Source organism: Leopardus geoffroyi, chromosome A1 (assembly GCF_018350155.1).
Source record: "Leopardus geoffroyi isolate Oge1 chromosome A1, O.geoffroyi_Oge1_pat1.0, whole genome shotgun sequence".
NCBI lineage: Eukaryota > Metazoa > Chordata > Mammalia > Carnivora > Felidae > Leopardus > Leopardus geoffroyi.
In genome coordinates, this window is record NC_059326.1 from 69,849,322 (window position 1) to 69,874,979 (window position 25,658).

The following is a 25,658-nucleotide window of genomic DNA, read 5'->3' on the forward strand; positions in this document are numbered from 1 at the left end:
AAGCTACCCTACTTCACCTTAAAAATAATAGTAATAAGGCTCTTAAGACATATGGGTAATCATGAACTAATAATGTCGTACTTAGATTATGAACTAAGATCAACATAAGACGTCCTCTATATGTACGTCCTCTGTGTACAAACACATTCAGGACACCTAAGGAGTCTGGACAAATGACAAGCAGTCAAAGATACGGGTTCAAGAGGTCATTACGTTAAACAAGGTTCTAGACATATACATAAAACGAATACAAATTTTAATTAGTTAATTAACTAATAAAACTTTGGTCCAGTAAGATGAAGATCCCAGGAAGGCAGGTGCATGCTATCCTTGGCCCAACCAGACCTTTCTTTGAACAACAGGGAGTGTACCAAAAATGAAAGTGATGGGAACAGAACCACCCACCGGGGCTGTGCGCTCCTTTCTGGAATGCAAAGGCTGATGGAGAAAATGCCTGGATGGACACCTGAGGAAGACTGGAAGGGGCCCATGGAAAAAAAACCAAATAAGTTTGTGTATCAGGAGAGCAGAGTAACCACAAAGCCCCTCCAAGAGCACAGAGCACCCGGCCAGGGGGCCAGGCCAGCCTCTGAGAAGGGAGGCAGTCACTGGAAGAGGATCTGTAAATCAGGCATTGTTCCAGACAAAAGCTGCTAGCCCAGAGCCACAACTACTGGGAGGGAACTAATGTCACGTTATCCCCCGAGGCCCCAGACTCAGACACAGAGATTAGCCTTATCTGCACTTTCCACACCTCCTGGGTCAACAAATCTGGGAAGCCAAGTTCACATAAATGTAATTTTCGCACATGATTTCCAGTTGAGAGGTGTTGGCTATGACCCAGGCAAATGAAAGAATTCACTTCTGACAAGCCAGAGTAAGAGGCATAGTGAAAGGTTAGGGAGAAGAGTGGCATCTACATTCTCAAGCTCCCCAGCCAAGCGGGCGTCCCCAGAGCTGGAGACCAGTATCTTTAAATCTACCTAAGAACACTGCCACACCTACTGATCAGATAAGAGCATTTGGATCAGGACAAGAACTCCAGGGGAAAAAAGGTGGCAAAGCTTTATGAGGCAGTAAAACCTCTGCTGCCAGAGGCCACATCTTGGGCAAAAGTCCAGAGTGGCCCTGCAAGAGGAAGAAAGAGAGGAAGGGGAAGGTCCTGGATAACCAGGCCACTCACTCCCTGAGGAAAAAATGTGAAGTGACCAGTGATGGGTGTCTTAATACTGAAAATACAAGAACTGAATCCAGAGTCACAAGCGCCGTGATTGATCAGCTCATTTACTAGAAAGGAAGAGAAGAAAGCCATCAGTGTGGTGTAATCAGATGAGTTCAGAAACTTGGGTTCTGGTCCCTACCAAAATCTAGACTTACGAACTCTGATAAAAGGGCCTCAGCCTAAAATAAAGAGAGAGGACTGGTCAAGCCCTAAAATGCTATGACCCCATCAGCAAAGGTGGCTGCAGAGAGGACTCTGGATGGAGGGAATCCATCCACAGGGCAAAAAGCACAATGAAGCCCACAGAGCTCTGTTACGCTAGGGGTTGAAAACCCACCAGTCACCTACCGGCCAGTGGCTACCAAAGCCATCGGCATGACCATGGCAGTCACAGCCACCACCACAACTTAAAAGTGAGAGAGCCAGGTGGGTCCCTGCCATGCTAGAAGCAGGTACACCTGCCACTCTGATACAACATCTGCTCTTTAAACAGCTGACGGCTCCCACCAATGCCCAAAGGGCTGGACGGAAGGTTCTGTGCCTAGGAAAAGTCTACTGTCTGCTGACAAGACTCCCATTTTAAAAAGATGAAACAACGCCTGGAATGTCAATGTATGTGAGTTAAATATTTGTTTTCCTAGAAACTGTTCAGAAGAACCAATTAATTCTCTGTGGACCGTGTGACGATTATTCTGTGTACAACCTGAGAATGAGCAACCTGGGGGAGAGGGGAGTTAAATCAAAGATTCCCGAGGCAAGGTGCCTAGGATTTATAGTCTAAACTAGGAAGTTTAAGAAAGTTGAAGGTACCAGGGAAAACAGAACCCAGGAAAAACTGGGAGAGGACGTTTGACAGGTAAAAAAGGTGGAAAAGAAGAATTATGGTTTGCCTCCTGTTGGAAAGGAGCCTCTGAGAATAAATGATCCTAACTAAGAATTAAAAATAATGAGAGGAAGAATCTGTAGCACTAACTGAAAGCATATTCTTTCCAGACTCTGGTCTTAACATTTTTATGAACTCTCCATTTCTTTCGTGGGAGCCTCCTTCTATGCTTGTCCCTTAACTATGCTTAGGGCTCTGTCCAGGGCCCCCTTCCCTCATCCACTCCCGCTCAGGCTTCGAGCACCACCTATAGACAGACAATCCCCACCCCTCTCTGTGGACCCATATGCCTCTACCTGGCCGTCTTAGGAGGCCTGAACCCATTCTGGCCACCTTGGTCCTCTGTTCTGCTACACCTACCTTCCAATGGGCTCCTTCTCTGGTCCCCACCACCATTGAGCACACATTGTTTAAGCCAAAAAATAAAAAGAAGAACAACTCAGTAACTGGGGGCTGGATAAATAAAGGGTATTAAATGATGTAGGAGACAGAGATGAAATCTGTTTCTAACCAAGGTCGGAGAGAACTACCTTCACGTCCTGCTTCAAGGAACCTGCTTTGGTCCACCTGGAAGAGCTGTGAGGTTGGGTCACAAAAGACAACTCTCTGGACCCAGAAAACAGGAAGAGTCGGCCCTTACCTTGGAGTCGTAGGCTGACTGCTTAATGACTTCGGGCGCCATCCAGAAGGGGGTGCCCACGAAGGTGTTTCTTTTGATCTGGGTATCTGTCAGCTGCCCCGCCACCCCGAAATCGGCCAGCTTCACCTCTCCGTGTTCAGAGAGCAGAACGTTGGCAGCTGCAAAAACAGACCCCAAGACACCTCCTGACGCTCTGTGCTGCTCAGCTTCACCCGTTAGTGCTTCCGGAACACGTACAGTCTCTTGTCTTCGAGATCTCGTGCTCAACGCGGGCAGGATCGGTGGGATCCCCCTCAAAGCCGCCCCACCCCACCCCACCCCACCCCAGGCAGGTTGAAGGCACTCCTCGAACACGTGCAGGACAACCTCCCTTTGAGAAGAAGTACAAGCTTCTCCTGCACTGGGCCTTCCCACCCGCCTTAGGATTTCAGAGGCATGGAAAGCAACATGTTTTCTTACCTTTAATATCTCTATGAATTTTCTTCTCCGAATGCAAATAATCAAGTCCTTTCAGTATTTCTCTTAATATAGTAGCAATCTGAGTTTCATCTAAAGGGCCAGGTTCTAACTAGTAAGAAAAGAGGTATTAAAGTTACTCAAATGATCATTTTAGGAGAAGTTTGAGATGATCAAACACAGTCAATACCCATGTTAAATGAACAATATTCAAATCTAAAAACATCTTCACTCCAGGGGTGCCTAGGTGGCTCAGCCGGTTAAGTGTCCGACTCTTGGTTTTGACTTAGGTCATGACTTCATGGTTTGTGGGTTCGAGTCCCGCGTCGGGCTCTGTGCAGGCAACTGGGAACCTACTTGGGATTCTCTGTCTCCCTCTCTCTCTGCCCCTCCCCTGCTCTCTCAAAATAAGTAAATAAACATTTTTTAAAAATCAAATAAAAATTTCTTCACTCCAAATAGCCATTTTGCCTGAACAACTAAAACCTATTTAAAAGACCCCTCCCCCAAAAAGTAAAGAAAGCAGCAAAGAAAAGAAGAGTTTGCCAATTAAAGCAAATCTGGCTAAGAATTGAAGAAGAGCCAGTGAGAAAGCCTGTGGTCAGCCCAGTCATGCCCACAAGCTAAGCCTGGGAGGGACTTTAGTCCAGAGACCAAAGCCTGGGAGCTCACAGTTAGGGTACCCCATCCTAACACACACGATGGTCATCACCACGCCCGTGGTCGTGGCCTGGGGGCCGACTGCCGTCTGAGGCTACACATGCACCAGAACTTTTCAAATCTGAAGTTTTTTTAAATGTGTATTTATTTTTGAGAGAGAGAGATCAAGCATGAGCGCGGAAGAGGCAGAGAAAGGGAGACACACAGAACCTGAATCAGGCTTCAGGCTCTGGGCTGTCAGCACAGAGGCCAGCGTGGGGCTTGAACTCACAAACCTTGAGAGCATGACCTGAGCTGAAGTCAGACACTTAACCAACTGAGCCACCGAGGCGAGGCGCCCCTCCAATCTGAATTTTAAGACCTGGGGGAAGAGAGCTGAAAAGGGCTCAATTCCAGTGATGCGGGATTTTTTTTTTTTTTTTTTTTTTGGTCACATAATAAATATATTAGTCTATTATCCCAAATAAGAATAAGATATAATCGCCTCTGAAAACCTTTACTGTGAGAAACTCAAAAGAATTAATACTGATGCCTTAAAATTATAATTGTATGAAGATGTAAGGAAGAAATGCCAAATTCATATATCCTCTGTTAAAAGGGAAAATTAGGTTCTAGAGTGCAGCTCAGACAAGGTAAATAGTCCACCATTACTTCAGAGCAGGGAATTCAACCACACCTAATAGTTCCACAAATCAGCACAACAATCTAACACTCCCTACAGGACCAATAATGGTGCCATCAGAGAGAGGGACAGAATTCTCATAATTTATGTTAATTTTTTATCCATATGATAATCCTCAGAATCACATTTTAGATCTGACAGGGATGCTATCATCACCCAAATCCTCACACTTCGTGGAAGGAAGCCACCACCCCGTGACCTTCCCTGCGTAAATTTTAAGACAGATGAGCTATACAGGATCAGACCTGTAAATACAGAGAACAAACTAGTGACTGCCGGAGGAGGGAAGTGCTGGGCAAGACGGTGAAGGGGCGAGGGAGGGACAGGATTCCAGGTGTGGAATGAATGTATGCCACAAGGATAAAAGCCACGGCGCAGGGAACGCACTCAGTGGTGTTGCAACAGTGATGTACTTTGCCAGATGGCGGCCACACGTGCGGGGAGTACAGCATATGGAACACGCTGGTCAAATCGCTATGAAACTAACGTAACATCGTGTGTCAACTACACTCAAAAAAACAAAAACAAAAACAAAAACAGTGGGGCGCCTGGGTGGTTCAGTCATTTGAGGGTCTGATTCTTGATTTCGGCTCAGGTCGTGAGCTCAGGGTTCGTGGGATCAAGCCCTGTGTTGGGGTCTGTGCTGACAGCATGGAAACTGCTTGGGACTGACTCTCTCTCTCTCTCTCTCTCTCTCTCTCTCTCTCTCTCTCCCTCCCTCCCTCCCTCTCTCTCCCTCAAAATAAATAACCTTAAAAATAACAAAAAACTAAAAAAACTAAAAAAAGGTGAAGGAATTCTAAAGCTGACAGATTCACTCAAAAAAAAAAAAAAAAAAAGACACAGAGAGGGAGAGATGTGCTTTAATCCAAAGGGAAGGGCGGCTAAGACCCTCTCTAGAGCAGCGTTCCAACAGACACACGTACCCTTTCTCAGACAGGCCTACTTTTGTGTCTCAGGGCCTTTGCCGGATGATGGTGACCGAACAGCTGTTAGATGGCGCCCAAGATGGGGGCAAGTGAGGCTCCCCATTTCCCTTCATGACGGCTGGACTCCCACTGGCGCTGCTTTCCAGCCATCGGGCAAGCTGGGCCACCCCTGCTGCAGGCCCCACTGGGGGTTCCGGGAACCCCCCTTGCGTGCATGAAAGAGGGAAGGTGGGGGGTGGCCGGGCTGCCTCTCCTAACCCGCGGGCCTCAGGGGACTCTGGCAGTGGCAGCCGCGTGCCGGGACCAAGCCGTCCCCCTCGGCAGTCCCCCGTGCACAATGCACAACAGGACGACGCGCCGGTCGCTCTGGTCCTACCACGTGTTACACGCTCGGAGGTCACACTCGTGGGTCAACTAACCTGCCAAGGAGGATCCCAATCTCCTTTTTTTATTTTATTTTCCTTTATTTTGAGAGAGTGAGTGAGAGTGAGGGAGGGGCAGAGAGAGAGAATCCCAAGCCGGCTCTGCACTGTTAAGCACAGAGCCCGATGTGGGGCTCGATGTCAGGACCATGAGAACATGACCTGAGCTTAAATCAAGAGTCGGCCGCTTAAGAGACCGAGCCACCGAGGTGCCCCCCAATTTCTAATTACGATTGCCAAAGATTACCTCAGACGAAGGTAGCATGCTGCATACTTTGTTCCACGGAACCTAATTTTCCCCCACAATTATCTGGCCAAGAGTCTTATTTTCAAGAAATACACATCAGAGCTACTGTTCCAAAGAACACAATCTGAAAAGCCTGCCTGGTCTGTCTTCTCCACATATATTTGAGTCTTCACGGGTCAGAGACATCTTTAAGACTCAAAAAGAGGAAAAGGCACTTTTCTGGTAACCCGGGAGAACAGGGCAGGGGAAGGCAGGGTTGCTGGCCCGGAATGCACTGGAATGCACAAGGGTAACCCAGTCCTGCAAAACCCCACCTCAGAGCATGGGTTCCATTCCCTCCTCCCGCAGGTATCTACCCAAGCAGGTAATCAGTAACATTTGGTGCCACTTGGAGGTAACTACCACCTCCCCTCTGTTATCAAGTCTCAGGAAAGAAACAGCAAAGTCGCCTGGTGTCACCACCAAGGTGAGATAAGAAGAACAGAGATTTCTTATTTAATTTCTAATTTAAAAATCTTCCCCTGAATCATTAGCAGCTGGCTCTCTGATTAATGTGTGTCTGGCCATGCCCTTTTAAATCTGACCTAAACACTACCCACCAATGATTTATATGCCATGGGCGGGGGGCAGTGGGGGAAGGGGACAAAGAGAGTCTATTTACAGGGAGAGGATCGATGGATGGTGTCAAAGTTCGCTGTAAAAGGTATTCGACTGTTCTCTGCACCAGAGTTCTTCACTGGTGGGGAAGACCTGGCGAAATTCTCAGAGTCCTAGATTAGCACCCTCCACCATTAACATGTCCAAGTAATATAAACAAGGTGCTCTCTCTCATTAGGAGGACTGCGCACTCTTCACATAATCTTTATAAAAGAAAGACTCCCAGGAAAAAACTCTGGGAGTCTCATCTCTGGGTGACTTTGAACTCCCTCTCCCCCAGGTCTGTTCTCCCCTCTCCACTCTAACAGAGACGATTTGCCAGGCACACGGCCACCCAACAAGGCCACACGTGCCAGCTCCTGCAGCAGCTCAGCAGGCTTGGCCGGGTGACTAAGTTCTCACCCGTGGAATATGCACAGAAGCGACTGCCCCTTCCTGGTCTCGGCCCTGAAAACACTGGCAGCCAGAGAAGACAGTGACCGAAGACACAGGAAGCCATGGGTAACAGATGGCAAAGCTACCCTCCAGGGCAGGGCCCTGATGACCATGTGGACTGGAGCCCAGTGACCCCACATGTAGGACAGAAAGAGAGTTGACCCTTGAACAAAGTAGGGGTTTAGGGGCACCGGCCCCTGTGTAGTTGAAAATCGGCATACAGCTTTGGTCTCCCCAAAATCTTAACTACTGTTGCCTGGAAGCCTTAATAATAACATACAGTCCCTTAACACACATTTTGTATGTTCTGTGTATCATGTACTGTATTCTTACAATAAAATAAGCCAGAGAAAATGGTAGTAAGAAAATCGTAAGGAAGAGAAAACACATTTACAGTACTGTCCTGTCTAGGAAGAAAAATCGGCATGTAAGTGGACATGTGCAGTTAAAACCCATGTTGTTAAAAGGTCAACTGTACTTTTCTCTCTTGTGTGAGATGCTGTTTGGGGACCACTACAACAGCAGCTCGGCCTAACACTAATGAATACACCATCTGATCATTTAAAACCATGTTGCATGGGGTGCCTGGGTAGCTCAGTCGAGGGTCCGACTTCGGCTCAGGACAGGATCTCACGGTTCATGGGTTCGAGCCCCGCATCAGGCTCTCTGCTGTCTGTGCAGAGTCTGCTTAGGATCCTCTGTCCCCACCTCTCCCTGCCCCACCCCCGCTCACGCTTGCTCACAAATAAATATTTAAAAAATTAAAGTAAAATAAAATCATGTTGCATATTCATTTTTAAGTTTGTCAAACATCTCTGCCTGATTGAGTGACTACTTTGTGGAGCACAGTTCCTTCTTCATTAGACTCCAAGCCCATCCCTGATGCTCTCCTGCAGCACAGACTGACCTAACCACCTACAGATCTTCTGGGCTCTGGCCGTCCAGGCCTAATCCTCACGCCAATCCTCCCAATCCACCCCAGCTGGCTTTCTTCCCCTGATGGCACTTTCCCACGTACAATATAACAAGCCATCTTCTCCCATTAGAACACGGCTCGTGCCAGTGGGACTGCCTTCTGCCTCGTCCACTGCACTAACTCCCAGGGGCCAGCACAAGGCCTGACACATGGCAGGCACACAACAAATATTATCTGAATGAAAAATGAATTCAATCGAAACCTATCCCGTTTTAAGTTACAAAGTCTTTAACTGCATGATACCCATTACATTCACAAGTCACGGCACCCCAGAAGAAGATGGAGCTTGAGAAATTATCTACATTTACTGGTTTTCAAACTAGAACCCAGCGTTTTCTCACAGTGGCTTCTAGGGCTTCCATCAGGACATGATCTATCAGGACATGATCTCACGGTTCATGGGTTTGAGCCCCACATCAGACTCTCTGCTGTCTGCGCAGAGTCTGCTTAGGATCCTACAAACATTTAATTTCAATTTATTATTTAATTATCTTTCAAATTAAAAAAAATTCAACAGGTTGAACACTTTCACACATATGCATTCAAAATAAAACATATGCCTATTTTACTCTAACATTCATGACTCTTAAAAACTAAGCTACATTGGGGACACCTGGCTGGCTCAGTGGGAAGAGCATGCGACTCGATCTCAGGGTCGTGAGTTCGAGCCCTACACTGGGTGTAGAGGTTACTAAAAATAATAATAACAATAAACTTAAAAAAAACTAAGCCATATTGTGTCTAATACTATTCTTCATGCCAGATACCATATTTTACTGCTCTAACAGGTTAAAATCAATTGCATTTTTTTTCAAAAGTCAAAAAGGATGCATCCCCAGGAAAGAGGAAGAGAAGTCTCCAAGGGACACACATGCTCCAACAGCATCAGTTTATTTTCCACCAGATACAGAGATGCCCAGGCAAAGACAACAGGACCGGGAGTTCATGCACGGGCCAGCCTCTCAGTAATTCACAAAGAGCAGATCTGTGTTAACAAAAGCTGAAGTAATGAAGTCTTTCGGTTGTGTCCTTTAATTCGTCTCATCCGCAAAGCCCAAGATTTACTTATAGGCCGTGCTGCAGACTAGAAATCTCAGCCTGGTCTTGAAGCCACCATCTTTAGCCTGGGGCAAAGTCACTTTCCTCTCTTGGGCCCCCTCTGAATGTACAGAACAGCAAGAGAGGATCAGGTCTGCAGTTCTCTTGGGCTCCGACAGCTGACGCTACTGGTATGTCAGGGCTCAGTGGCCTAGACCTGAGGAAGCCCTCTCAGCACCCAGACAGCTCCCTACCTACATCCAAAACACCCCACTTCCCGCCAGGGAACATCCAGGCAATTCTTTGTCCCGCATCCTAACCTGGAGCCGGCCTCTACCTGGAACCTCAATTCCAGAATTAAAAGCAAGCCCCCAAAATTAACTATCAGACATGCTAAAAGGCAATCTTAAAGGCAGGTGGCCACCTTCCTGCCCCGGGCTAAAGTGTCATTAAGAGTCAACGCGAGGTGGGGTGCCTGGTGGCTCAGCTGGCTGGGCGTCCAGCTCTTGACTTTGATTAAGGCTCAGGTCATGATCTCGCAGTTTGTTGGTTTGAGCCCCCGAGTCAGGCGTGGAGCCTGCTTGGGATTCTCTCCCTCCGTCCCCCTCTGTCCGCCGCCCCCCTCCCAACCCTCCCAACCCTGCTCACCCACACACTCTCTAAATAAATAAACTTAAAAAAATACAATGAGAGAAATTTAACTAATATCTCAGAGCCTAAGTAAAAAGACCTGTTAACCACAATGCAGAGTGAAACAGCAAAAAACAAAATCTGCATACACACTTCAACATGCCCGTGGCCAAGAACAGGGAGGGGTTAACAGAAAGACAGCTGTATACCTGTGACCACACTGAAACCTTAGTTTTCATTAGTGTTAGGGACTGAACTGCGTGTCCGCCCCTCTACCCAAAATTCAAATGCTGAAATCTGTCTCATATCATAAGACACCAGATCTGCCTGTGCCTTGACCTTGAACTTCCTAGCCTCCATAACTATGAGAAATTGATGTTTGCTGTTGAAGCCCCCAGCCTGTGTAATTTGTTATGGCAGCCCAAGCGGACTCAGTTACTAAGCGCATGAAAAGACAAGAGGCATCTGGAGGGCAAAAGGTAAAGAAAGAGCCAGTAAGATCTTCATGCTCTGGGGGTGGCACAGCCCCGTCCTTGCCTGGTCTCCTTTCCCTCCACACACCCTACCTGTGGGGGTCCTCCGAAGTCACACATACATATATTAGCACTATGCCTCTTAACAGAAGAGAGACACTTAATAAAAGCTTAATTTTTCAGGGAAATGCCCCAAATCCATACATTCAGCTATACGGTATCAAACTGTATATGCTACAATATTCTCATTCTTAAAATCTTTTATAAACAAATAATAGACCCTCTCAAAATAATCTTAATGGTTTTCAACATTCAAAAAAATAGTTCTTGTATCCTATTATTAAAGTATCCTCATCTTTGTAGGTTGGGGACATGCCAACAGCAAGGAGATACGAGAAAGGTACAATAAAGTAAGAGGGACAGGAAGGACATGTGGGGTCAGGGAAGGCCACAAGCTTTGCCACTGGACACAACGAGGCCCAAAGTCCAGCTGTATTTGCTAGGTGGGACACCAAAGTTCTGAGTGTTTCCATTTGCCCATCAATTAAAATGAGATGATTAGGGATGTCCAACAAAGGGTGCCTGGTTCTTGTCACCAGGACCATTAATGTGGAAGGTGGATGGCAGTTTGCTGGGACTGATACTACAGGAGATTTTTAATTTTTTTTTTTTTTTTTAGAGAGAGAGCACACAAGAGAATCTTAAGCAGGCTGCTCGCTGAGCATGACTCAACTCCATGACCCATGAGATCATGACCTGAGCCAAAATCAAGAGACGGACCCTCAACCAACTGGGCCACCCAGGAGCCCTAATATAGGAGATATTTTTTAAATGGAGAGCTCTATACCTCCTTCCAATTGTAATGTCTAAAATTTCACAGACTTCAAATTTCCAAAGACAGTTACCACTAAATAAATTCAATTACCATGGCCTTAAAAATGAATAAACCAGAGCATGGAGAGACCAGAACTGCCATCCTGAAGGTCTCCACATTGGAGGGAAGAGTCCTTGCAAACAATTTCATGTATGTCACAAACAAGATGCACTCAAGGTAACAGTAAATCTAATTACACAAAATGAGAAAATTTTCTACATTCCTGTAGTATTTCCCAGAAGAGTCAAAAATGAAAAGCTCTTTGTGCCATGTGTGAATTTATGGAAAAGATGCAAAGCAAGTAAAAACAGTTTATCTGGCTCTTCTATTGCTTTTCTCATTTTAACAGAATTGTTGATATCACATTAAATTTTCTTCTTGCGGGGCACCTGGGTGGCTCAGGCAGTTAAACATCTGACTCTTGATTTCAGGTCAGGTCACGATCTCGCGGTTTGTGGGTTCGAGCCCCAAGTCAGACTCTGCACCAACAGTGCGAAACCTGCTTGGGATTTTCTCTCTCCCTCCTCTCTGCCCCTCCCCTGCTCTCTCCCTTCAAAATAAATAAACATTAAAAAAAAATCTTCTGGAAACTTCCTTTTGAACACTACTCTGACCAATTGCTTTTATGGTTTATAACATTATGTGATATTATAAAATTGGGTACATAATACCTTTGGAGATACATCAAGTTTTAGAGGCTTACCTTCCCCCAAAACTACTAACTCCTACTCCCACTGTAAAAAAGAAATCCTTTAACCACAGGACATTTCTTTCCTTAGTGGATAAAACCTATGTTAAGACTGTAACCCGACACACAGCTTCTTCCGGCAATCCCTCTGAGGGCAGGGAGAACGGCAGACCCATCATTCTCCAAGCGTCCACCGGACAGGACCCACCTACTAACACTAAAATGGTAGATGAGGCCTGTCCCAGAAACTACCACTCACCCAAAAATCAGCCCTTCCAGGACAGGTAAGAAAAGAGTGCAACGGACACAGGTATCACTGTGCGACCACAGTGGGGACAAGATGTCAAGTGCTAAAACCACTGTGTCCATTTTTTAAAAACTTGTTTTGCATATACTGTGTTTCAAGGACAACCTACGCAATACTTATGATTCACTAGTTATTTGTAAGCACCTTGTCAGAGGCCAACATGTGACCATGTTCTACCAAGAGAAGCAAGCTGCAGACCACGGCTGGGAAATCAACCGATCGCTAGATTCCACTCTCTTGCACATGGGCTGGCATCCACTACTGGCACGGGAGGTCCGGGCCAGGCAGGGGACAAGACCAAGGGTGCGGGGCCGGCTCCTCCATCCACGCGCAGTGAGCGCTAGCAAGGGCTCTGAGTGTGCACCCGAGAACACAAGTGTGCACTCCTGCCTGGTCTGGCCACGGCTCTGACACGTGACACTGTTCTGTGATCATCCTCCTCTGCCTGCCTGTCTTACTCCTGAAATCAATTTTTTTAAGTTTTCAAATTCCTGATTCTAATTAGTTATAAATGAAAATGTGACACACATATTTTGGAAGCTAAACTACCATCTGAAATAAGGAAGAGCAATGGGGTATCAGCTCCACGGAAGTTAAAACCAGTTCTGGAAGACAAGCTAACAAACTGTTCTTATGTAAGATAATGACAAGCAAAATCCTTCACGACTTCCATGGACGAATGCACTGGCTTCCCAGGAAACAACACAACTGGCTTCAAAAGCAGACCTTAAATCTTCAGTAATGTTATAAGGATATATATTGGTCCCTTTTTCATGCAACTGAAGGGGGAAACTGAAACGGATAAAAACAATCATCTCTACAGCCCAGATTTAGTGAGAAGAACTCATGCGCGTTTAGGCGTCAGGTGTGATACTTACTAGATCTAGTGCAGAGCCTCCACCAAGATATTCCATTATTATCCACAATTTAGTGTCCTACAGAAAAAAAGAAAACAAAAAAAGGAAATTATTTTTCAAAAGCAAAACTAGAAAAGATTTTAAATAACCTCAGGGTATTTTTCACTGTTATCTTAGAACTGGAAAATTTCATAAATGTGTAACAGCAAGAAAGCGCGTGCACGTGAGTCCCGTGCAGGGAAAAAGCCCTCCCGATGCAGACGGGGGCGGGGCTGGCCCAGTTCGTCCCGGCCTGCGGCAGCCACACAGAAGCAGCAGGTTCAGGGCCTACTGAACCAGAATCTCTCAAGGAGCGGATGGAAGGCACGGCGGTCGGAGTAGGGGGCTCCCCTTCTAAAGAACCTCAGGTGGTGATCCTCAAGAACAGCTGGATGTGGGGATCAGGGACCGCAGCGTCACATGTGGCACACCCCAGTGTCAGCTAGGAGGCGCCCGAAGCATGCAGCCGCGGGAAAAGGTCCCTGCCCTCTCTCTGCCTGAAGCTCTGGGATGTGCAAGGCCCAGGTTCCCTGGGAGCTGAGCAAAGGTGAGGACTCCTGGGGGGAAGGGGAGGACGGACAGCAGTGCAGCCTTTCATCCACCCCCTTGAAAGGCAGCCAATTTCCGACAGCCCAAAGGCTACCGTAATCTTCAGGGAGCTTTCCAGGAAAGCAGGCCCCAGCCTAATGCTTGTGTCTGTGTCCTCACCACTGTCCATTCCGTGACTTTTCCCTTTGTCTCTCCTGAAGCCACTAGGCCCCCATGACTTCTACAGTTTGTTTGTTGGTTTTTAAGTAGGCTTCACACCCAACACAGGACTTGAACTCACAATCCTGAGATCAAGGCCTGGGCTGAGATCAAGAGGCAGACACTTAACCTACTGAGCCACCCAGGTGCCCCCAGAGTTCTTTTTTTAAACACAAATCCTAAAGCGATACTCACTTGAAAACCAACAAGTAAGCCAATTTCCACACCGCACTTGGGATAGGGAGCATCCGTGAGGTGGTGAGGAGCCCCCCGGGCTCGGGGACAATCCAGACCAGGGTGTGGGTCCTGAGCCCTCCTACAACCTGAGGGACCCAGGCAGATATTTCCTCTCCAAGCCTCTGCTGTCAACAGTGGCTGACCCACAGCCAGCAGGCAGGCAAGAAGGCCCACTAGTGATGTGGATACTGGTCACGGCTCTGGTGGCAAGGAACCCGTGAGTGATTCTAGGGATGTGTGACCCAGCACAGCCCTTTCCCACCAGCGACCCCCAGTCCCACTGACGCCATCATTCAGTGGCCACCTTCCCTTGGATGCTCATTCTCCACAGCTCCCATCCTGTGTTCAATCACTGTCCCTTTCTGTAGGCTGACTCCTCCCCTATGGTCCTGATGAGCCCTAAAAGCTGTGGGTTCTGCCTCGCTCCTCCCCTCCTGGCTAGAATTCCCAAACCAGAACCCCCAGCTGCTGGTTTCTCTTTCCCAGCAGAAGAGAAGGGTGCTAAGAAAAACTGTGCTACCTCCCCACCTGGATCAGGACAGAGATGCTGTGCATAGTATGAAAACCAGGGACGGAGTGAAGGACAGATCTCCGGATACAGAGAAGCCCCTGGTGCAGGTGTAACTTGTGCCGCCTCGGGCAGCACACCCCGCAGGCAGCATCATGCCTCCAATGCACGACCCTTAACGCAACCCAAGACAGAAAAGGTCTCTTAACCTGGCCCATCAGTCAGGATTCCCAATAATTTCTACCTCCACCAACCCTAAAAGAAACATTCAAAAGGGAGCAGTAAATGGATGAGCTGGGGGAAGGGTAAGACGGGCTTTGAGGGGTGCCTGGGTGGCTTGGTCAGTTTAGCTCCTGACTTCAGCTCAGGTCATGATCTCACAGCTGGTGAGTTCGAGCCCCGCATCAGGCTCTGTGCTGACAGCTCAGAGCCTGGAGCCCGCTTCGGATTCTGTGTCCCCCTCCCTCTCTGCCTCACCCTGCTCACACTCTCTCTCTCCTTCAAAAATAAACAAACATAAAAAAAAAGACGGGCTTTGAGAGTGGCGGGCAGGGCATACTCACTGCCTCTGGACTACAGCAGGGCTCTCTCATCCTCAGCATTCGAGGCTGGGTGAGCCGGTGGGGGCACGGTCCTGAGCCCTGGGGGTTGGTCAGCAGCATCCTTGCCCCTCTACCCACTAGAGGCCAACAGCACATCCCCAGTCTTGACAACCTAAAATGTCTCCAGACATCACCAATGTCTTCTGGGGGCCAAAACTACCCCCACTGAAAACCCCTGAACTACACGATCAATGTCAATAAGCCTGAAGTATGACTGGACCACCAACTCTAACCATTAATTCTCTCCTTATTCTTAGCACAGCCAGTTTATAATCCTGAAACCTCCAGCTCGAAGGTTATCACTTACTCACTGCGAGGCATTGAAGCTTTCGAATTCTTCATCCAGAAAAACATGGTAATAATCTCTCTGTTTCGAAACCTCACAATTCAACTGACAATATAATGAGATAATGAATGTGAAAGCACTTTGCAAAGTTCAAGGTACTAAACACATACAAAGTGCTATTAGCTTTATCAACATCATCGCCCATAAATGCCTTAAAATAACCTGGTAAAACCAAAAGAGCCCAATTAACAAGACTAAATAGTAGTTCTCTGCATGGGAGGATCTGAGCAAAATAAAATCTGCAACAATGATTCATACACATTCTACACCACAATGAAAAAAAAAATAATTATTGCCCTACAAGCTCTGAGGCAAGGATGTCTAGGAAGGATGGTCGGCTCAAGGGACACACCTGACTCTTAGTTTCAGCTCAGCTCACGACCACACAGTTCATGAGTTCAAGCCCCATGTGGGGCTCTGTGCTGACAGTGCAGACCCTGCCTGGGATTCTCTCTCCCTCTCTCCGCCCCTCCCCTGCTCATGTGCCCTTCCTTGCTCTCTCTCAAAATAAATAAATAAACTTTTAAAAACCACCTCAAAAAACGTAAATTATAAACAACCTTGTGATACAATTTTCTCCTAAACAAAAGAAAATGGTTCCTCTAATAAATTCAAGATTCAAAATTTAAAAGGTACCAGAACGTATACATTGAGAACTTTCCCTCTCACCCCTGGCCCCCAGCTGTCCAGCCTGTAACCTCAGAGAAATATTTTACCCAAATACCCATGAATTCTTTCTCCCCTTCTATGCAGATGGCAACATTCTATACACCGCTCTCTACCTTGCTTCCTCTTAGAGCATTCGCTATCTGTCCATCAAGAAATCCCCCTTGGGGCGCCTGGGTGGCTCAGTCGGTTAAGCATCCGACTCTTGGTTTCAACTCAGGACGTGATCTCAGAGTGCGTGGGTTCAAGCCCCGCATCGAGCTATGCACTGACAGCACAGAGCCTGCCTGAGATTCTCTCTCTCCCTCTCTCTCCTCTGTCCCTCTTCTGCTCTGCCTCTCAAAATAAATCTACTTAAAAAAAAAAAAAAAAAGAAATTCCCCTTTTCTTAAACCATAACTAACGCATGCCACAGTGACAACATTGAGTTGTTTCCAGTCTTTTGCTGTCATGAGCCAAGCGTTAAGAAGAACCATGCTGTCATTTTGAGAAGTTCCTGGAAGGCAAATTTTGAGATCAAAGGAATCCCCTAGAATTTCACCAAATAATGACAAATTACAATTCAAAGAACCTGTCTCAGTTTATAATGCCTCCAACAACAAAGGAGTACTAATTTCTTCCTTCCTTTGCCAATTAGGTATAATGTTTTTCTGTCATTGTTATAAACTGAATTTTGCTCCCCTCCCCAAATTCATATGCTGAAGCCCTAAGCCCCAGGACCTCAAATCTGTAATGCTGAGCCCTGAACAACACAGGGACTGGGGACGCTGCCACCCTCCCACACACCCTCCTGAAGTCATGAATCCACCTCAAAAACCTCACTCCTAACAGCCTGCTGCTAACTAGAAGCCTTACCAGGAACATGAACAGTCAACTAACTGTTAATAACAGTCATAACATAACATGTATGTTACATGTAGTACACACTGCAGTCTTACAATAAAGCTAGAGAAAAGGATATTCGGGCAATAAATTTACAGAACTGTAAAAACTCTGCCTGTAAGCAGACCTCAGCAGTTCAAAGGGTCAACTCTATTTGGAGACTGGGTATTTAGACAGGTAATGAAGTTAAAAATCAAGTCATTAGGGTGGGCCCTAATCCAACGTGACTGGCGCCCTTCTAAAACAGGACACAGGTGCACACGGTGTGAAGAAGGGAGAAGTCAGGTGTCTACAAGGCAGGAGAAGAGGCCTCAGAGGGGACCAATCCTGCCAATTGATGCCTTGCAGTCAGACTTGCAGCCTCCAGAACTGCAAGGAAATACATTTTTCTGCTGAAGGCACCGGGGCTGTGCTACTTTGTTAGGGCAGCCCTAGAAAATGAAGACAGAATCCGTTAAGTAGGAAAAATAAAAAAGGAGAGTTTCTTTTACTGTGGCTTGAACACATTCATATACTGAAGAGCCACGTATTATTTTCTTTTCTGTGAACCATCTATTCATATCCTTTGTCCATTTTTCTACTGGGTTTCCGACTTTTTTTCAGATGTAGTAACTTTTAACCTATTAGGGAAATTAGCCTCTCATAATGAGGCGCAAACACAGCACTTTCCTCATTTGGCTTTGAGTCTGCTTTAGGCAGTTTCTGCTTGCAGAAAATAATTTGGTGTCAACACAACATCAGTCATGATACCACTTACAGGCAAGCTTGCTCGGAACTGTTTGTAACCACTTCCTAAGCATCTGATCAGTGACCTAGCTGGTCCCCACACTGAGGACTCCCCATGTTAACAACCCTCAGATACCCAGAAAAAAGGTTAAAACAAGGCAGTGAAGCGGTGGACCCCGCTCAGCTAACAGGATTTTTACAGCAGGAATTCTAAAACGAACTTCTGCTCTGCACCTGCACTGCATTCAGAGGCCTCCAGATCCATGAGCCATAATAAAGGCTGAGCCCAAAGACATCAACAACACAGCAGGTTTTATTAAAACAACCTGGGGTCAGGGCGCCTGGGTGGCTCAGTCGGTTAAGCATCCAGCTCTCGGTGTCCGCTCAGGTCATGATCTCACGGTTCATGAGTTTGAGCCCTGAGTCCCACTCTGGGCTGGCAGCTGGGAGCCTGCTTGAGATTCTCTCTCTCTCCTGCTCTCTCTGCCCCTCCCTGGCTCACATGCATGTGTTTTCTTTCTCTGGCATCTAATAAATAAACTTCAAAAAAACGGGAGTCACAGAACACACGGGATTGAGAATATGGTTTTTAAAGCAAAGGCACCTTCTTGCTAAGATGGTGTGCATGAACACAGAATGGTGAGAGACGATCTGAATCCTGCCTCTGACCCTTACCAGCACTATGACCCTGAGTCCAGTCCCCTGGCTGCTGGGAGACTCTATTTCCCCATCTGCACATCCATCTTGGAGGGGTGTGCCTGGTACATAATCTGTGCCCCCACATTTTAGCTATTGTTACCACAGTAACTTCAGAGTGCCCCCACTTGAACCACACCCACTGGGAGGCTGTGAAAGTGGCATCGAAGTCCAAGCTCTACCTTGCTTTAGACATTCACGCCACCTTCCAGTGGTACTCAAGGTTCAGAGCACGGCACCTGACCTCAAAGCTCATGTAATTCTGCCTCTGCCTCATAGATGCGAGTATTTTTTTTTTTTTAATTTTTTTTTTTTCAACGTTTATTTATTTTTGGGACAGAGAGAGACAGAGCATGAACAGGGGAGGGGCAGAGAGAGAGGGAGACACAGAATCGGAAGCAGGCTCCAGGCTCTGAGCCATCAGCCCAGAGCCCGACGCGGGGCTCAAACTCACGGACCGCGAGATCGTGACCTGGCTGAAGTCGGACGCTTAACCGACTGCGCCACCCAGGCGCCCCAGATGCGAGTATTTCTTAAGTGATGCAGACACCTACCGTGCGCACGGTGTCACTGAGGAGGCACAAACGAGTCAGACCTGAGTTCTGACTTTAAGGAACTTTACATAACAGACAAGTGGGCAAATAACCATGATTAGACAGCCCGTGGTGTCTACCACAAGAGAGACACGAGATGCGGTGGGATTTCGGGAGATGCCACCTGCTCGGAATGAAAAGAGGGTTCTGATGGGATCCAGAAGAGAAGAGGTGCCTGCACTGCTCTGAAGGACTGTGACAGGTGGCCCGGGGCAGGGGTGGCAGGGCGTGTGTTTCCAGCAGGCGCGGATGGGGAGAAGTAGATGGTCAGGAACCAACAAGAGATCCTGTACCACTAAAGCCGCTCAGAATGAGGCCAACGTCCTTGAATGCCAGTTGACGGGAGTTTCAACTCATTTTAATCAATAATGGGAAATCACCAAAACTTCTGGACAGCAGAAAATAACCAGCAACTACCTACACGACAATAAATGGAGAGAGAAGGAAAGAAAGATCAATCAGAGTGGAAGGTCAGGGCCAGACTTAAGAGGCATTCTAGGAGTGTCACTGATGACCGTTCACCAAGAGCAAATCAAAGATGCTCCACTATTGAGCCCCGGTGAATGAGGGCTCCAGGAAGACACATGTCAGCAAGAGGACAACTAGGTGGACAGGGGAGGGAGGCAGAGATGGCACTTCGCACTCCTGCGGCCCTGGCGGGAAACTCTGGGAGACATGGCTGATCAGCAGCTGGCAATGCGGTTTTGAAGTTCAAGATGGAGACTGAGACCAGCAAAGAGGCAAGCATCTGCACAGAGCAAAGCAGTGCGTGGGGACCCACCCGGGCCCTGGAGCTGGTGCCAAGATTATTTGAAGCTGAAGAAGATTGCAGATTCGACACGTACAGAAAGAAGGCTTCCCAGCTTTCCCTTACCTGACTGAGGCAGCAACTTCAGAGAAATGAGGCTGCCCTCAGAGTCCCTCTTTGGGGTGGGTCTGCTCTCAGGAGGGAGGAAGGGCATAAACCTACCACAAATCCCATAAAACCCAACTCTGGTCCTGACAGAGGAGGAAAGACTATTCATGTCTATAGAGAAACCTTATTGCAAACTTTCTTATCTCCTGTTTGCTCTTCTAAACACTCATAGTCTTTCCTAAATAAACCCACTGTCCTCCCCACCCCCACTTTTCCTACAAAGTCAGCTCTATGAGCCGCCACCTCCAATCACTTAATGTGCACGCACTTACAAACCTCCTTCTCCTGTGAATCGGTCCTTTACTACTTTGATTTGCAGTCTCCCTAGTTAAGAAGGGAGCAACGGAAAGGGTTTTCTTCCCCACAAGTGAGACACTGCCAAATTTTTACCTGAAGGGCACTCAGAACACGGGCAAGCTACCCCAGTTCATAAAGTTCAGCCCCTACCCCCCTATTGCACTTTAGATAGTAAACTGACCCTACCATCATAGGAGAGTCCCTTGGGTCACTCAGGCCTTCAGTTCTCCCAGGTGATCATTATGAAAACCAGCCCAACTTGGTATAGGGCAGTACACCAGGAAGCATGCGGACTCTCCCATGACATCCCCTTCATCCTCTGTGTGTACTCGAACACATCCAACTCAAGTGCAGCATCTCAAATTTGCTTCAAGAGGGAAGAAGGTCTTGCATTTCCAAAACAGAAGTTCTGTAGCAAATTGCTTCTTGTCAATACTGTCTAGAGGCTGGCCGGATTAAAGGGGAGAGCAGGGACCAGCAGGAGGAAGTCTTCTTGGAGGGAACAAGAAAGACCTGTGAGGCGACACAGGACAGTTGCACAGGAAGCATACTGTAGGACAGAAAGCCTGTGATTTGCCTGGCTAGAGCAGGACTGGAACAGCACCACCTGCTACGTATCTTAGGTGCATTAGGCACTGTACTAGATGCGTTACATTATTTCCACCAGTTATCACCACCTTCCTACAAGGCACTTGTAGCTGGCTCCTGTTCTAGGAAAGGCGCAGGAGAACTTGCCAGATCCTAGCATGCAGCAAGCCTCGGGGCCCTCGCTCAGCCTCTCCACCTCGTGCTCCCTTCGTGAGCAGGACTCCCTTCCCTGCTCACCCGACATGATCACTGGCCATCACAGTGCAGTGGGAATCATTCACCACATCCATGGGGAGCACGAAGGGGTCATCTTGACGAGGACAGGGGAAGAGGAAAGAAAATCCAGGCTTCTCTCCTCCAGGCCCTAAAAGGAGGACAAAAGTAAGGAGGGTCCTCTAGTGTTGGAAACAAGAATGAACTGGGAGAAAGGCCCCTACACATAAATATTAACTAAAAGTAAGGTTGCACAATAAAACCCAGAAACAGCACAAACAGAAAAGAAAAAACAACGAATCAACTAAAAATTATTGGACCAAATCCTCAGATCAAAGGAAAAAAAAAAAAAACAAAACCACCACCACCACAAATATGCCAAAAATGATGTTGGAAACTACATACAGGCATCCCTCGTTTTACAGCACTTCGCAGATACAGCAATCTCAAAAACGGAAGGCCCGTGGGACCCTGCGTCCAGCAGGTCCATTGGCGCCATTTCTCCAACAGCATCTGCTCCCTCCATGTCTCTGTGTCACATTTTGGTAATGCTTGCAATACTTTAAGCTTTCTCATTATCACCGTTATTTCTTATGAGGGTCTGTGATCTGTGATGTTACCACTGTCATTGTTTTGGAGCATCAAACATTCCAACATAGGACAAGGAGCTCAGCAAGTGCATGTGATGCGTTCTGACTGCTCCACCGACCTGCCATTTCCCGGTCTCCTCTGGCCTCCCCATTCCTTGAGACACGACAATGTTGACATTAGGGCAATCCATAACCCTGCAACGGCCTCTAAGTGTTCAAATGAATGAAAGAGCCGTGGATCTCTCACTTTTAATCAAAAGCTAGAAATGATTAACCTTAGTGAAGAAGGCATGTGAAAAGCCAAGACAGGCTTAAAGTTAGGTCTCTTGTCCCAGTGAGCCAACTCGTGAATGCAACAGAACCCTCTCGAAGGAAATTCAACGTGTTGCTCCAGTGAATACACAAATGATAAGAGGGCAAAACAGCCTTACTGCTGATTAGCAGTCTGGAGAAGGTTTGAGTGGTCCGGATAGAAGATCCAACCACAAACAACATTCCCATATTAAGCCAAAACCTCATCCGGAGCAAGGTCCTAACTCTCTTCAATTCGACAAGAACTGAAGAGGTAAGGCGGCTGCAGAAGCAAAGTCCGAAGCTAGCAGGGGGAAGTTCATGGGGTTTAAGGAAAGAGGCCGTCTCCATAAATGAAAGTACCGGGTGAAGCAGCAAGTGCGGACGTTGAAGCTGCACGTTATCCCGAACCCAGGCTAAGATCTCTACAGAAGGTGCTGCACCGAACAACAGATTTTCCATGTGGATGAAACAGCCTTCTATTGGAAGAAGATGCCATAATGGACCTTCATAGCTAGAGAGGAGAAGTCGCTGCTGGCTTCAAAGGACAAGGTGACTCTCGTGTTAGGGGCTAATGTAGCTGATGACTTTAGAGTGAAGCCAGTGCTCACTGACTATTCCAAAAACAGGATTCTGAAAATCCTAGCGCCCTTAAGAATTTGCTATCTATTCTGGCTGTCCTCTGTACATGGGTCAACCAGGCCTGAGTGATAACACATCTGTTTAGAACGTGGTTCACTTTTGCCCACTGTTGAGACCTACCTACACACACACACACACACACACACACACACACACACGATTCCTTTTAAAATATTACTGCTCACTGATGATGCACCTGGTCACCCAAGAGCTCTGATAGAGACGGACAGTGAGATTCATAGTGTCCATGTTATGTCCATGTTATGTTAACAACATTCATTCTGGAAGCCATGGAATGGATCAAAGAGTCATTCTGATTTTCAAGTCTTAATAATCAAATACAGTTTGTAAGGTTGTAGATACCAGAGGTAGTAACTCCTCTCATGGATCTAGGCAAAGTAAACTGAAAACCTGGAAAGGATTCACCATTCTAGATGCCACTAAGAACATTCATGATTCATGGGAAGAAGTCAAAATTACCAACACAAACTGGAGTTTGGAAGAAGTGGATTCCAACCCTCATGGATGACACTGTGGGTTCAAGACTTGAGGGGAGGGAGTCACTGCAGATGTGGTGGCAACAGCAAGAGAACCAGAACTGAAAGAGGAGCCTGAAGAAGGGACGGAATTGCTGCCATCTCATTTAACAGATAAGGGGTTGGTTTTCATGGAGGAGCAAAGAACGTGGTTTCTTGAATCTATTCCTGAAAAAATGCTGTGAGGACTGCTGAAATGACAACAGAGGATTTAGAATAGTATGGGGTTGACAAAGCAGCATGATTTGAGAGGCAAATTTCCAAATTTCCGATTAGGTAAAATACTATTAAACAGCATGGCGTGCTACAAACAAATCGTTCGTAAAAGGAAGAGTCAATCAATGCAACAAACTCCAATGTTGTTTTAAAAAACTGCCACAGCCACCCCAACCTGCAGCAACCGCCACCCTGATCAGTGAGCAGTCATCAACACCATCAAATTCGAGGTAAGACCATCCATGAACAAAAACATTACAGCTTGCTGAAAACCCAGAAGATGGTTAGTGTTTATTAGCAATAAAGTATTTTTCTAATTTTTTTAATGCTAATTTTTGAGAGAGAGAGAGAGAGAGAGAGCGCGCGCGCAAGCAGGGGAGGGGTAGAGAGAAAGGACACAGAAACTGAAACAGGCCCCAGGCTCTGAGCTGTCAGCACAGAGCCCAACGCAGGGCTCGAACCCACAAACCGTGAGATCATGACCTGAGCTGAAGTCAGACACCCGACCGACTTAGCCACCCAGATGTCCGCAAAGTCTTTTTTAATTAAAGTGTAGTATGTTGCTTTTTTAGACATGATGCTATTATGGCACACTTAGTAGACTACGGTATAAACGTAACATTTTTTAAAGCCTAACTTTTACATGCACTTGCAAACCAAAAAAAATGCATTCAACTACCTTTACTGCGGTATTTGCTTTATTGCAGTGGTCTGGAACCAAACCCGCAGCATCTCTGAGGTATGCCTGGACACCGAAAGCTATACAATACAGCCAAAAATTTACTCAGAGGAAAACTCAACAGCACAATATATTTTCATTACCAAGCAAAAAAATTAAAAAAAAAAAAAAAAGAATATTGAAAGTGTTCAACCCACAAACCAGAAAGGAAAAACATTAACCTAAGAAAGGCAAAGAATAAAGCTAAAGATACATGTATAATCAATGGAAAATAGTAGAATGAGAAATTATTTTTTAAATCACAGTTAACTTCCAATTACTGTAATCAAGAAAAAACAAGTTCACACTAATTTGCAAATATAACAATAAAGAAAGAAAATTATAGACAAAAAAAATATTTTGAGAGAGAGCACAAGCGGGGCAGGAGCAGAGAGAGAGAAAAAGAGAGAGAGAGCAAATCCCAAGCAGGCTCCACACCATTAGCGCAGAACCCGACGTGGGGCACCATCTCAAAAACCGTGAAATTTATGACCTGAGCCGAAATCAAGTTGGACACTCGACTGACTGAGCTATCCAGGCACCCCAGACAAAATTTTTTAAACGCAAATAAAACACATCAAAATATTTCATGATAGCAAATTTGAAAATCTGCAATGAAAAAGATCATTTCTTTGTATGAATTAAAATTTACTCAAGAAAGAACAAGGACACGGCATCTGGGTGGTTCAGTCAGTTAAAGTCCAACTTCAGCTCAAATCATTATCTCACAGTTTTTGGGTTCAAGCCCCGCACTGGGCTCTGTGCTGACAGCTCAGAGCCTGGAGCCTGCTTCAGATTCTGTGCCTGCCTGCCTGCCGCGCGCATGCTCGCTCTCGCTCTCTCTCTCTCAAAAACAAATAAATGTTAAAAAATAATTAAAAAAAAAAAGAACAAGAACTACAGGCAGAAAGCTGGGGGGGGGGGTGGGGAGGGTGAAGAAATAGATCAATTAACTTCCTCTAAAAATATCTACATAAAGGGGCGCCTGGGTGGCTCAGCCGGTTAAGCATCCGACTTTGGCTCAGGTCATGATTTAGCAATTCATGGGTTCAAGCCCTGCATCGGGCTCTGTGCTGACAGCTCAGAGCCTAGAGCCTGCTTCAGATTCTGTCTTCCTCTCTCTCTCTCTGCCCCTCTCTCTCAAAATTAAATAAACACTAAAAAAAATTTTTTTAATACCTACATAAAGATAGCAAGCAAGGAGGTCAAATGGTTTTGCCTTTGAATAATTTCAAACCTTGGAAGAACAGAGTAGGTTCTAGCACCATCCTGAGGCACGGGACTTTTCATGACCTCACCACACAATCCCAGCACCTGCAAGAGGTCAGGGTCAGGAAAGCAGCGGTGGTCCCTACCGAGGAATAGAGGGCAGCAGGAAGGGGACAGCGCTGGGGCAATCCATCTACCTCTCAGTGCCCGCGATGCCTGGGAGAGGAGCTGTCATCTAACGAGAGGCATTGGCCCCAAAAGTCATTTCTAAAGAATAAAAGGTGCACTTGGAAATAGATGAATATGAAGTATGAGTCTCCACAT

General features: G+C 46.6%; 1 protein-coding gene across 4 annotated transcripts in view; it reads right to left on the reverse strand.

Annotated features, from left to right (window-relative positions):
• STK24 (serine/threonine kinase 24) overlaps window positions 1-25,658 on the reverse strand; it is a 123,344-nt gene that overhangs the window by 21,407 nt on the left and 76,279 nt on the right. For all 4 annotated transcript variants that reach the window (XM_045444605.1, XM_045444610.1, XM_045444618.1 and 1 more), the window contains 3 exons: window positions 13,098-13,154; window positions 3,205-3,313; window positions 2,746-2,903 (listed from right to left, as the gene is read on the reverse strand). In XM_045444605.1, coding sequence (XP_045300561.1) covers window positions 2,746-2,903; window positions 3,205-3,313; window positions 13,098-13,154 — 324 coding nt within the window. The remainder of the gene's footprint in view (window positions 1-2,745; window positions 2,904-3,204; window positions 3,314-13,097; window positions 13,155-25,658) is intronic.